Genomic DNA, 13,886 nt, shown 5'->3' on the forward strand with positions numbered 1-13,886 from the left:
TATGAAGTGAGGCAGGAAAAGTAAGATAACACTGGATTGCGCATCAACTTGAATGCCAGATAAAAATGTTTAGTTTCAGTTTTATTTCATAAGCAGTAGAAAACCACTCAAGATTTAAATGTTTTTCCCTAATATTTTTTTCCCAGTTGCATGTAAAAACAATTTTAACATTTGCTTCTCTTTTCTTTTTTAAATTTTGAGTTCCAAATTTTCTCCCTCTCTCTTCTTCCCCCTCTCTAAGATTACGGTAAGCACTGTGATATAGATTATACTAGTGCAGTCATACAAAACCCTTCCGTATTAGTCATGGTATGAAAGAAAACACAGACCAAAAAAAAAAAGTGAAAAACATTATGTTTTGGTCTGCATTCAGACTCTTACCAATTCTTTCCTTGGAGGTAGATAGCTTTTTTATTCACAAGACCTCTGGAATTGTCTTGCATCATTGTATTGCTGAGAACAGCTTAGTCATTCACAGTTGATCAGTGTACAATATTGCTGTTACTGTGTACAATGTTCTGGTTCTGCTCATTTCACTTCGCATCAGTTCATGTATGTCTTTCCACGTTTTTCTGAAATCATCCTGCTTGTCATTTCTTATAGCACCATAGTGTTCCATTACAATTATATACAACAGCTTTTTCAGCCATTCCCCAGTTGATGGGCATCCCCACAGTTTCCAATTCTTTGTCACTGAATAGAGTGGCTATAAACATTTCTTGTACAAATAGGTCCTTTTCCCTTTTTTAGTTTCTTTGGGATACCAACCTACTATTGGTATTGCTGGATCAGGGTATGTTTTCTCTTTCTGTTTACTCTTTTATGCTTCTCTTGAGTCTTGTATTTGAAAATCAGGTTTTCCGTTCCACTCTGGTCTTTTTTATCAGGAATGCGTAAAAGTCCTCTGTTTCATTAAAAATCCTTTTTTTCCCCTGGAGGATTATACCCATTTTTGCTGGGTAGGTGATTCTTGGTTGGTATTCCCAGTTCCTTTGCCCTCCAGAATAACATTCCAGTCTTTCTCATCCTTTAGTGTAGAAGTTGTTAAATCCTGTGTAATCCTGATTGTGTTCCACAATATTTGAATTTTCTCTTTCTGTCTGCTTGCAATATTTTCTCTTTGGCCTAGGAACTATGGAATTTGGCTATAATATTCGTGGGAGTTTCATTTTGGGATCTCTTTCAGGAGATAACTGGCATATTCTTTCAATTTCTATTTTCCCCTTTGGTTCTAGATATCAGGGTAATTTTCCTTGATAATTTCTTGAAATGTGATGGTCTCCAGGCTCCTTTTTTGATCATGGCTTTCAGGCAGTCCAGTAATTATCTCTCTTAGATATGTTTTTCAGGTTAGTTGTTTTTCTACTATGATAGTTCACATTTCTATTTTTTCATTCTTTTGGTTTTCTTTTTTTGTATAGTTTCTTAATGTCTTATGGAGTCATTAGTGTCCATTTGCCCAATTCTAATTTTTAAGGAATTATTTTCTTCAGTATATTTTTTTGTCTCTTTTTCCATTTATCCACTCCTACTTTTTAAGGAGTTTTCTTTTGTTTTTCTTTTTCTTTCTTTTTTTTTTTTTTGGTGAGGCAGTTGGGGTTAAGTGACTTGGCCAGGGTCACACAGCTAGTAAGTGTCATGTGTCTGAGGCCAGCTTTGAACTCAGGTCCTCCTGTCTCCAAGGCCGGAGCTCTATCCTCTGTGACACCTAGCTGCCCCAAGGAGTTGTTTTCTTTGGTGAATTTTTGTATATGTTTTTCCATTTTTTTGTGTTTCTTTTACCAAGATTTTGGTTCTTTTTTCACAATTCTCTTACATGATTCTCTTACACTTTCTTTTCCCAATTTTTCTTCAGCCTCTCTTTATTTGATTTTTAAAATCCCTTTTGAGCTCTTCCATGAATCTTTTGGGGCCTCTACTTCTCCCTTGTTTGTATAGTGTTCTCATTCATAATTATGGGAAATAGCAGTTCCACCCCCATTTTCCTTCCTTCTACAACAGTGTGTTATTTTTACCCACACTTTTATTCCCCCTCTTTAAACACTCTTTAAACACTTGCGTGAGCTCTCCCCCAAACCCCTCCAAATACTCATAAAAAATGGCTCTAAACAAATTCTGAAGCAGCAGAACCCACAAAAAGACAGAGTGAAACAAATTTCCAGCCCAAGAGAACCTGGATGATTGATCAGAAAGGTGTATCGCGCTGGGCTGGGTGCACAGGCCACAGCAAACCTGGAGCAGGCCTCAGAGGACTGAATCTTGGGCAGCTGTGGAGGTTTCCAGACTCCTCAATCCGCTAATGCCAAAGACAACTTAGAAAGTCAGTGGGAAAAGTCTGTTTCTGTCAGTGCTGAGAGAGGAAGGTGGGTTCTCAGCTCCATTCCCCAAGAGCGTGGCCCGGGGGGGGGGGGAAGCTGCTTCCCGAGCTTCCAGCCCACAGACTGAGGGGGAATCCAGTGGCTGATCAGAGAGGGACTGCAGCGATCTCTTTGCCAGTGCTGAGGCAGGAATCTCTTGCTTTGCCTGTGTTTGGATCTGGGTCGCAGTTCTGGGTGGCATGCTGGGGTGAGGAGGAGCGCTGGCGTGGTGGAGCTTGTAGTAGCTGTGGAGAGGAACCCCTCCTCATAGTTACAGACAGAAAGGAATACTTGTGGTCACAGGCCAGGAAAGGAGTAAACACCTCGCCCCTTCATATCACCTTGGAAGAACTGAAAATTTACAGGTCCCTACAAGTATCTCTGAAAACAGCTGTACAAACCCCTGAAGCTTGGGACAGTACATTCTCCACATTGAAAGCAGACTCTTACCTTAACAAAGAGTTTAAAACTCAAGTAATTGGCCGGGATCATAAGCAAGCAGTACAAAAAGAGTCAGACTATCTTATCTTACTTTGGTGACAAAGAAGATCAAAATATACAACCAGAAGAAGACAACAAAGTCAAAGCTCCTACATCCAAAGCCTCCAAGAAAAATATGAATCAGTCCCAGGCCTTGGAAGAGCTCAAAAGGGATTTTGAGAAGCAAGTAAGGGAAGTAGAGGAAAAGCTGGGAAGAGAAATGAGAGTGATGCAAGAAAATCATGAAAAACAAGTCAACAGCTTGCTAAAGGAGACCCAAAAAAATACTGAAGAAAATAGCCTAACCCAAATGGCAAAAGAGGTCCAAAAAGCCAATGAGGAGAAAAATGCCCTAAAAAGAAAAATTGGCCAAATGGAAAAGGAAGTCCAAAAGCTTACTGAAGAAAATACTTCCTTAAAAATTAGAATAGAGCAATTGGAAGCTAGTGACTTTATGAGAAATCAAGACAATGTAAAACAAATCCAAAAGAATGAAAAATTAGAAAACAATGTGAAATATCTCATTGGAAAAACAACTGACCTGGAAAATAGATCCAGGAGAGAGAATTTAAAAATTATTGGACTATCTGAAAGCCATGATCAAAAAAAGAGCCTAGACATCATCTTTCAAGAAATTATCAAGGAAAACTGCCCTGATATAGTAGAACCAGAGGGCAAAATAGAAATTGAAAGAATCCACAGATCTCCTCCTGAAAGAGATCCCCAAAGGAAAACTCCTAGGAATATTATAGCCAAATTCCAGAGTTCCCAGGTCAAGGAGAAAATATTACAAGCTGCCAGAAGGAAACAATTCAAGTACTGTGGAAACACAATCAGGATAACACAAGATTTAGCAGCTTCTACATTAAAGGACCACAGGGCATGGAATATAATATTCTGGAGGGCAAAGGAGATAGGATTACAACCAAGAATCACCTACCCAGCAAAACTGAGTATAATCCTTCAGGGGAAAAAAATCAGTGAGGACTTTCAAGCATTCCTGATGAAAAGACCAGAGCTGAATAGAAAATTTGACTTTCAAATACAGGACTCAGTGGAACATGAAGAGGTAAACAGGAAAGAGAAATCATGAAAGACTTATTAAGATTGAACTGTTTACATTCCTTCATGGAAAGATGATATTTTATAACTCATGAGACCTTTGTCAGTATTAGGGTAGTTGAAGGAAAAAAATTATATGTATGTATATGTAGATAGATAGAGGGCACAGGGTGAGTTGAAGATTAAGGGGTCTTATCTGGAGAATAAAATTAAGGAATGAGGGAGAATTATACTATGAGAAGAAGAAAGGGAGAGGTAGAATGGGGTAAATATATTCAAAAAAAACAGAAAAGAAAAGGCTCTTACAGTGGAGGAGAAACGGGGGAAGGTAAGAGGGAATGAGTGAATCTTATTCTCATAGGATTTGGCTTAAGGAGGGAATAACATACACATTCAGTTGGGTATGGAAATCTGTCTTACCCTACAGGAAAATAGGGAGAGAAGGGGACAAGAGAGCAGGGGGATGATAGAGAGGAGGGCAGATTGGGAAAGGGGGTAATCAGAAGTAAATACTTCTGAGGAGGGACAGGGTCAAAAGAAAGAACAGAGTAAATGGGAGGGCAGGATAGGATTAAGGGAAACAGAGTTAGTTTTTCACAAGTCTACTATGGAAGTGTTTTGCATAACTTCACATGTACAACCTATATTGAGTTGCTTGCCTATTCAATGAGGGTAGGTGGGGAGGGAGGAAGAGAGAAAATCTGAAACCTAAAGTTTTAAAAACATATGTTTAAAAAAATGTTTTCACATGCTACTGGGAAATAAGAAATACAGGAAATGGGGTACAGAAGTCTGTCCTGCCCTACAGGAAAATAGAAGGGAAAGGGGACAAGAGAAGGGGGGGGGAAGAGATTTAAGAGAGGACAGACATGGGGAAGGGATATTCAGAATACATACCATCTTGGGGTGGGAGGAGGGGTGAGATGGGGTGAAAGTTTGGAACTCAAAAATTTGTGAAAGTGAATGTTGAAAACTAAAAATAAATAAATTTATATTAATAAAAGTAAAAAAAAACAATTTTGTACTCTCAGATCTCTTATCATGTATAGTTGAAGTTGCCAGGTCTTGGGTGATCCTGATGGTGGCTCCTTAATACTTGAACTGACACTTTCTTCATGCTTTCAGTTCCTTGGACTTTTCCTTTTAGGAGGTGATTAGTAGATTTTTTGCTGTTTGGTGCAGCTCTGGAGGAAAGAAGATACTCTAATTGGACTTCTTGATCATTATTTAGTCTTTTTCCGGATAATTGTATGGTTTGCCTCTGTTCAGGTAGCCATTTAAATGAAGTAAAGGATATTCTCTAACTCTTGCACTGTTATTTTTAGGGGGCCCAAGAGCGTATAGACAACTTACGTCGAACTGGTGTGATTCATGAAAAACAACCTGCTGTGTCTGTAGAAAACTTCATTGCTGAATTGCTGCCTGACAAGTAAGAGGCTTATTGTACTATATCTGGATAAAAGTAGATTGTATATTAGAGCTAGACGGCATATATTAAATATATCCAAGCTTTGGGAACTATTTTAGAGATTAAAGCAAAGTACTTGTGAGTGTCAGTGTTCAGGGTTGCCTTTGTACCATTTCTATAATGAAATTATTAGTTTTTGAGTCTTAAGACAAGCTAGAGGCAAGAATTGAAGTCAAGTCCATTTCCAGTGGTTATATATACTAGTAGTTATTAAGTAGTTAAATTGAATAAAGTGAGATAAGAAGCAGAAGTTTATTTTGTCTTGAGGTACATTAGTTAATATTTGGATTATGGTTTAACCTTTTTTTAAAAAGTGGCATGCTGGTTTGAAAATACTTACTAGAAAAAATTCATAATTATTCATAATAATGGGATACCACCAAAGGTTCCCAATCCCAGGTATCGAAAAGGTATATATTTGTGGTGCTTTATGGTTTACCAAATGCTTTTGTATCTGTTACTCTAAATTTGAATTGCTAACTGAATTGCTAATCTAAACTATTTAGTAGAAAATACTAGTTTTGTTAGATGCTTCCATGCATCTGTTATTCATAGTGAAGGATTCCCTAATTTTGGCAAGAAACCACTTTTTCTTTTCCCAAATACTTAAGTTGAATGGGAAAATCTCGAGTGAAAGAGAAAAGAGAATGGTGCCAAGTGTGCAACTGTCCTGAGAATTCCAGCTGACTCCAATGATCTGTGGCTGTTGTAGCCATTTTGAAGATCTGCCAGATATGTCTTCTAAAATGCACTGATCAGGCATGACTTGAATGAAAAACTATGAGAATACCCAACTCACTCCTTTGTGGGGGTGGGAGGGCTACAGGTTTACACATTACATGTTTTCAGGCTTTTTCATTGTATTGATCAGTTGTGATTATAGCCTTTGTATGTTGGTCTAAATGCGAATCAAAAATGAGATTTATCTGAAAAGAAAAATATATGAACATTGAAAGATATTTGTGTAATATTACTCTATAAAATTCTTCTTTTTAACTTTTTCATATCTTTCAATTCACCTACAAGGCATTCCTTTTATCATCACTTTTTAACTTTATTGTTTTTTTTTTTTAACCAGGGGTAGAATCATAGTCAACCTTTAGGTTTTATCCAAGCCATTTTAGAGAAGTATTATATATCTTATATTCATATACAGCCAGCTAAAGATAATATCATCCCACTCTGAATTCATTACATAGTCTGTGATCAAGAATGGTTTCATAAATTATTATATTTATCTGAGGAAACCTCCTTGGTTTTTTTTTATTGTAAATTAGAGGATTTTCTTCCCATGCTAGAACTCAGTAATCTCTAGTATTTAGAAATACTTATCCTTTTCTGATCTCTGTCAATAATCTTTAGGTTCTTTTTGAGAGAACTGACATAGATTGATATAGTTGTTAACACTGTAGTCAACATTTTTCTTAGAAAAAGATAGAAAATGGTCTGTCTCTATTTTAAGAGAACAAAAGGAAATATTCTTTAGTTTTATGTTATTTTTAAACAATTCCACGTTTTTTTGTTTTGGTTTGTTTTGGGTTAGGCAGTAGGGTTAAGTGACTTGCCCAGGGTCACACAGCTAGTTAAGTGTCAAGTATCTGAAGCCAGATTTGAACTCAGGTCCTCCTGACTCCAGGGCTGATGCTCTATCCACTGTGCCACCTAGCTAGCTGCCCCAAGCAATTGCATGTTAAAAGAGACTATGTGATCACAAAAGGAGGTGAGCTAATCAAGGAGAGAGACTGAAAGATAAGCAATGGACAGTCTACACGCACCTTAGGTAACTTTGCAATGTTGGGATCTATTCTAGAGGGAGACCCCCAGCATGTTGGGTGGACTGAAAATTTTAGAAAGCCAAGATTTACAGAGATAAGAGGGCATAGATTATAGCCTTTATACTGGTAGGTAACCTAATGGCTGAAATCAAATCCATTTTAGTTTTGAACAATGCATAATTAGATTTTAAATAATATAGTTATTATTTTCATTGGTTTTCTTCAGATTAGATAAGAGTCATTAGTTTTAATTGTTGTTTTCTCTTCCTTGCATCAATATCTAATCAGTTTCTTTTTGTTACAACTAATAATAGCTTTGAAATTTTATTTGATCTTCTTTTAAACTGTGTAGTTCAGAGCATATATTACATTCCAGGTGGTTTGACATTGGCTGTTTGATAATTGAAGATCCTGTCCATGGCATTCATCTAGAAACATTTACACAAGCTACACCAGTGCCTTTGGAATATGTACAGCAGGTACTTTTAAAAAAATGAAATGTCCCATGTTTAAATGAAATAATAACTACTTTTTATCTCAGATTACTTTTAGTACAAGAATTGAATTTCGCATTGAAATCCTTTCTCCTTTTTACATTTTCTCCATTTTTTTTTCACTTCCCACACTGGCCATATTTCACTCTTTCCTATTTCTATTTCCTTTGCTTGCTTACTTCACCTGATTTTCTTTTATGGTTCCCTCAAAACCCTTTACTCATTTCTTGTTAATCTATTCTAATTGATTGCTTAGCAAGTAAAAATGATAGGCATGTATGATTAAGCTGATAGAGAGGAATTATCAGTTTGTCTCAGGTCATCTAACTGAAAAGTGGAAATAATAGCGTTAATATGCCATATCTCATAGCCTGATATAATAGTAATTGCATAGTTGTTTTTATTAGGTAAAAAGATAATATGTTTCTGGCTTCTTCCTCATGTCTCCCAGTTCATTAGAATGTTACTTGTGTTTTTTGTAGAATATTTGTTGAAGAATTAATTATATTTGTCTTTGAAATATGTTGAATCTCTCATTTATGCTCGAGCCCTTATCATTTCTATTAAAAAGCAAAATTAAAGACTTTTGTCAAAGATGTTAATGTTAAAGAACATAGGTGGACATTATACTTAAATGATATCTTATAGAATCAGTCCTTAATCTCAGGTTATTATTTGAATTTTGTTCATTATTTGAGTAGGTGTGTCATCTGAAATTTTCCAAAGAAATTTAAAATTGAAATAGATCATACTATACTTATTAAACTTTAATTATAATTGAGTCAATTTTTTAAAAAAATTTTCATTTTCATATCTTTGAAGATTTTTTTATGTCTTCTATTTTTATTTCACTTTGATTTCCAAATATATTCCTCCCCCCTTTCTCTTCCCAAGCAACTGTCTCACTTAATAAAGAATAAAAAGGAAGAGGGGCAAAAGCAATTCACCAACCTAGGCTTTTGCTGTGTCTAACAGTATACAGTATTCTACACCTATAATCCTGCATGTTTATAGTGAAGGGAAAGAAATACATTTTTTTCAACATATCTCTGGAGCTAAGTTTGGTCATTATAATTACACAAAATCTGGTTTCTTTCATTGCTATTCTTTCCATTTACATTGTTATAGGCATTGTGTTTTCTTCAAACTTACTTCACTCTGCATTAGTTCGGAAAACTCTTCCACGTGCATTTTTGAATTCTTCATATTCCTTGTTTCTTATGGTGCAGTAATATCCCAGTACATTCATGTTACTGCAGTTTTTTAGCCATTCCTCCAATTGGTGGAAGTCTCTTTTGTTTCCAGTTCTTTGCTACCACAAAAGTTCTACTATTAATATTTTGATACAAATGGAGTCTTTCCTTAAATCTTTGGTTTCCTTGGGTCATATGCCTAGCAATGGAATCCCTGGGCCATTTTATTTTTTTTTCTAGCATACTTTCCAGAATGATTGGACCAGTTCACCTCTACCAATAGATCCTCTTATGTTAACTAGTTCCACATTTTTTTCTTACTTTTCATTGTACTTGGATTGGTATAGGGTAAATCCTCAGAGTTTTGACATTTCACTTCATTTTAAAAAATTTTTCAGCTTTTTTTTCCATCAACTTCTTTAGCAAATATCTCCCTTCTCTTTTGCTCCACTTAAAGCTAAGTAGAATGTCAGCCAAGTATGATATGATCTCATGTAGTTTTCCACTGCCATAATCTCCCCCCTCTTCAAAGAAGGGAGATATATTTTATCATCTCTTGAGGGCCTAGCTTGGTCATTGCATACATCGCTTTTAATTTCTGTGGAGTTTTTTTCTTATTGTTCTTCACATTTATATTGTTGTAGTCATTGTGTAGATTGTTTCCTGTTTTGCATATTTTACTTTGCTTCAGTTCATACAGTTCTTCCATACTTCTCTGAATTCTTCATATAGCTAATTTTTGACAAGGGCAGTTATATTCTACTATGACCATGTACCAATACCATTTGATGAGCATCTCTCTTTTCCATTGTCACCACAAAAAGTGCTGCTAAGAATATTTTGGTAAAGATAGGACTTCTCTGTCTTTCCCCTCTTTGGGATAAATGCTTAGCAGTGGAAATTCTGGGTCAAAGAAAGTGGATACTTTAGTCTCTTTATCAGCATAATTAATTTCAAAGTTCTCTCTAAAATGACTAGACTAGTTCATGGTTCCAGTATGCCCTTTTTTCCACATTTATTCCAACATTGACTATTCCCATCTTTGCCAGTTTGCCTGATGTGAGATGAATCTTTGATGTTGATTTGATTGTTAATTGAATTTTTTTATTTTTAGTTATTTGGAGCAGTCTTTCATATAGATGATAATAGTTTGCCATTGAAAACAGTTTATTCATATCGTTTGACCACTTTTACATTGTGGGCTCTTGGTCTTTGTATGTTTATGTTAGTTCCTTATACTTCTTTGATTAGTCAGATTTTTAAAAAAAACTTATCATGGGGCAACTAGATGGTGCAGTGGATAGAGCACCAGCCCTGGAGTCAGGAGGACCTGAGTTCAAATCCAGCCTCAGACACATAATAGTCACTAGCTATGTGACCCTGGGCAAGTCACTTAACCCTGATTACCTCACCAAAAAAAAAACCCCTGCTATTCAATATTTGATTTGTATTAGTACTTATGCTTTTTAAATTTGTAGATCTGACATTATCTGTTGGCCACCCTAGTCTCATTTTTCTGATTCTAAAAAGTATCAGCATTTTAAAGCAAAGACAATATTCTGTCCTGTTGTACATCTGAATGTATCCTTTGTCTTGCATTTGACACCCTGAAAGAGAAAATGTGCCGTTATCTTTTTGTCATCAAACATTGGCTCCCCTGGTCCCTCATCTCCCTCATGAGTGTGGTAATAGACAATGTAGAGAGCCAACAGAGTTTGCGTCTAGTAGGTATGATGTATCTAAAATATATGATGTCTTTTGGGCTGTGTTTTGTTTTATCCATTTATTATCCATTTATTATCCATTTATTTAAATCCATGAATTCAAATGATAAGATAACAACTCTTTGAAATGGCCCAAAGTACTTCCCATGGCAATATCATATTACCCTTGTGTAAAAAGTAGATGGGATATGAACAGGCAGTTCTCAGATGAAGAAATTAAAGCCATCTATAGTCATATGAAAAAATGCTCCAAATCACTATTGATTAGAGAAATGCAAATCAAAACAATCCTGAGGTGCCACATGACACCTATGAGACTGGCCAACATGATAAAACAGGAAAACGATAAATGTTGGAGAAGATGTGGGCAAATTGGAACACTAATGAATTGTTGGTGGACTTGTGAAATGATCCAACCATTTTGGAGAGCAATTTGGAACTATACCCAAAGGGCTATAAAAATGTGCATACCCTTTGATCCAGCAATAGCACTTCTAGGGCTGTATCCCAGAGAGATCATACAAATGGGAAAAGTACCCACATGTACAAAAATATTTATAGCAGCTCTTTTTGTGGTGGCAAAGAATTGGAAATTGAGAGGAGGCACATCAATTGGGGAATGGCTGAACAAGTTATGGTATATGAATGTAATGGAATACTATTGTGCTATAAGAAATGATGAGGAAGTAGAATCCAGAAAAACCTGGAAAGACTTGTGTGGACTGATGCTGAGTGAAGTGAGCAGAGCCAGGAGAACATTATACACAATAACGGCCACATTGTGTGATGACTAATATTGATAAACTTAACCCTTCCCAGCAATACAAGGATCTAAGACATCTCCAGAGGCCTCATGATGGAAAATGCTACCCACATCCAAAGAAAGAACTATGGAGTTTGAATGCAGATCGAAGCATACTATTTGTGGTTTTTTTTCCTTCTGTTGTATTTTGTTTCCTCTTTCTGGTGGTTCCTCCTATTGGTTCTAATTCTTATTTACAATATCATTAATGTGAAAATATGCTTAATAGGAATATATATGTATAGCCTATATCAGATTGCATGCCGTCTTATAGAGGGAGGGGAAAAAATTTAAAACTCAAAAGCTTATGGAAGTGATTGTTGATAATTCAAAATAAATAAATTTTTTTAAAAAGAGTAGATGTTAGGCTGTTTACAAAAATGTTAAAATTGACTTATACAAGGTTAATACTACAAAGGCAAACTTAATAGTAGTGCTTGAGCTTTTAGACTCTCACTCCAATATCCTTTCTGTAATTAGATTATAGTACTTTCCTATAGGAGCCTTTAAATTTGAGATAATTTATATTTGTACCATAAAATGAGCCTAGCATCGCTTTGGGTTTAAAATAAAAGATTCTTCTGTTTTGTTTCTTGCATAGTATTACAAGTTCATTTCATAGGTAATATTGCAATCTGTCTTGAAGATTTCCAGTAATCATGTTTGACTATGTGCCTGAAATAGATCCACCTATTTGTATATTATAAGCACCTTTTAAATTACTTTATTAGTAACAGCTAATCTTTTCATTCCACAGGCTCAAAATCTCACTCCCCAGGACTATAATCTAAAATGGTCAGGCCTTTTGGTAACTGTGGGTGAAGTGCTTGAGAAGAACTTGGTACATGTCAACCGGACTGATTGGCATGTTGCTTTCACTGGCATGTCTCGACGACAAATGATCTACAGTGCTGCCAAAGCTATAGCAGGCATGTGTATAAACAACACTTGCCACCCAGGACCACTTGAGAGAAGATTGTCTGGGATACAGAGACTTTTTCTATAGCTTAATATCAAAGAAGAGTTCATATCTTCTGATGGAACAGTTTCAGTGACTTCTGCAGGTTTTCTAATTTACCTGGTATTCCAAGTAGAAAAAAGAAATGTAATTTTATTATATGATAATCTAACTTCAAATATAGTTCTCAGAAATGAGCATCTACAGCATTTATAACATATGTTTGATAGCACTAAATTTGTAAAAGGAGAATTTATTTGCTGATACATTTAATGTACTTGTTAAATTGGATGATTTTTTTAAAAAGAGGGTATAGCCAGTTGATAAATAGTGCTATAAAGTACCTCCAGCTCTAAAACTGTGTATCTGAGCTTACAGTTTTCTATTGGGTTGCTTATTTCTCATTTTACTTCAGAATGAACCCCTTTCTCTATAATGTTTTTAAAATCTGATTTGTGTGTAATCTCAGGACTGATGCTCAATAACTCCTCATTCAACTACCATAAAACACATGAAAATGACATTTCCTGAACATTTGATAAAACATCAGATTTTTTTTTTCTGCTGAGAGTCATTCTCATAGCCATGTGTAACATAGCTTTGCAAAGAAAAATTCCACGTTATTTCAGTGTATATTAATCTTGGTATATCGTAAATTGTCCCTTGAACATCAAGATACTCGTTTTGATTTTTCAAGTCTTTGTTTTCTCACTATCTAAAAACAGTTGCTTCCCTGTAATTCAGAAGCATTTCTGAAATCATCTTGTACAGCACCATAGGTGACCATTCTATTGCTTCCTGTGCAAAATGTATAGCAGTCATTTTTGTGCTCTCTTTCTTTGCTTCTACTTACACCTCCATTCTGCAATAAAGTATTTGATGAGCAGGGAACATTTTACTGTTATAGGATTGGTGTTTGTGTTCTTAAAAAATAATTACAGTACTTTTTGGTTTTGCTTTAAAAGACTACCTTTTCAGCTCATGCCATTCTGCCTTTACTTTTTTAGATATTTTCGGAGGATCCTTTTTATACTATATGCAATTTGTTAATCCATTATATTTGTACACAGCAGTAATTTATCCTTTTCCCAAATAATCTATTTTGCCATTATTGGCCAACAATAAACCAAAATTAAATAAATGAATTTTTATGAAATAGGTTCACTGTGTATATGCGTATATGTACATGTAAAGTTTGTGAAAGCAATTTCTCATATTCTATGATTTAACTTTTATGAAATATTTCTTACCTTTTGCTGATGTTAGAAAAATAAGCCATGGCAGTTCTACCCAACTTAATGAAGTTCTTGCCCAGCACAGTTTTGCAGTATAATTTTAATTTGTATTTAACTAGGCATTAAGATTTGGGGAATATCATCTCTGCCACATTTTACCTGAGAAGTAAAAATTCAGCATTATAGATTAATGTTTTATAGCTATCTTTTATTATGTTTAGCCCTGAAATATTATTTCCAAATACAGTTTATTTTGAACCTTTGCAGAGTTTTTATCTCATGAAAAGCAGTGAGAGTGCCAAATTGGAGATGAGCATTACTCATCTATGAATCTATTA

General features: G+C 35.3%; 1 protein-coding gene across 1 annotated transcript in view; it reads left to right on the top strand.

Moving 5' to 3' along the window:
- PRRC1 (proline rich coiled-coil 1) overlaps nt 1–13,473 on the top strand; it is a 43,324-nt gene extending 29,851 nt beyond the window's left edge. Inside the window, 4 exon segments of the mRNA XM_021009580.2 lie at nt 5,225–5,328; nt 7,519–7,621; nt 12,113–12,289; nt 12,292–13,473. Coding sequence (XP_020865239.1) covers nt 5,225–5,328; nt 7,519–7,621; nt 12,113–12,289; nt 12,292–12,324 — 417 coding nt within the window. The 3' untranslated portion in view covers nt 12,325–13,473.
- Nucleotides 13,474–13,886: the final 413 nt, after the last annotated feature.

This window comes from Phascolarctos cinereus, unplaced genomic scaffold (assembly GCF_003287225.1).
Source record: "Phascolarctos cinereus isolate Bilbo 61053 unplaced genomic scaffold, phaCin_HiC Scaffold_4;HRSCAF=312, whole genome shotgun sequence".
Classification (NCBI taxonomy): domain Eukaryota; kingdom Metazoa; phylum Chordata; class Mammalia; order Diprotodontia; family Phascolarctidae; genus Phascolarctos; species Phascolarctos cinereus.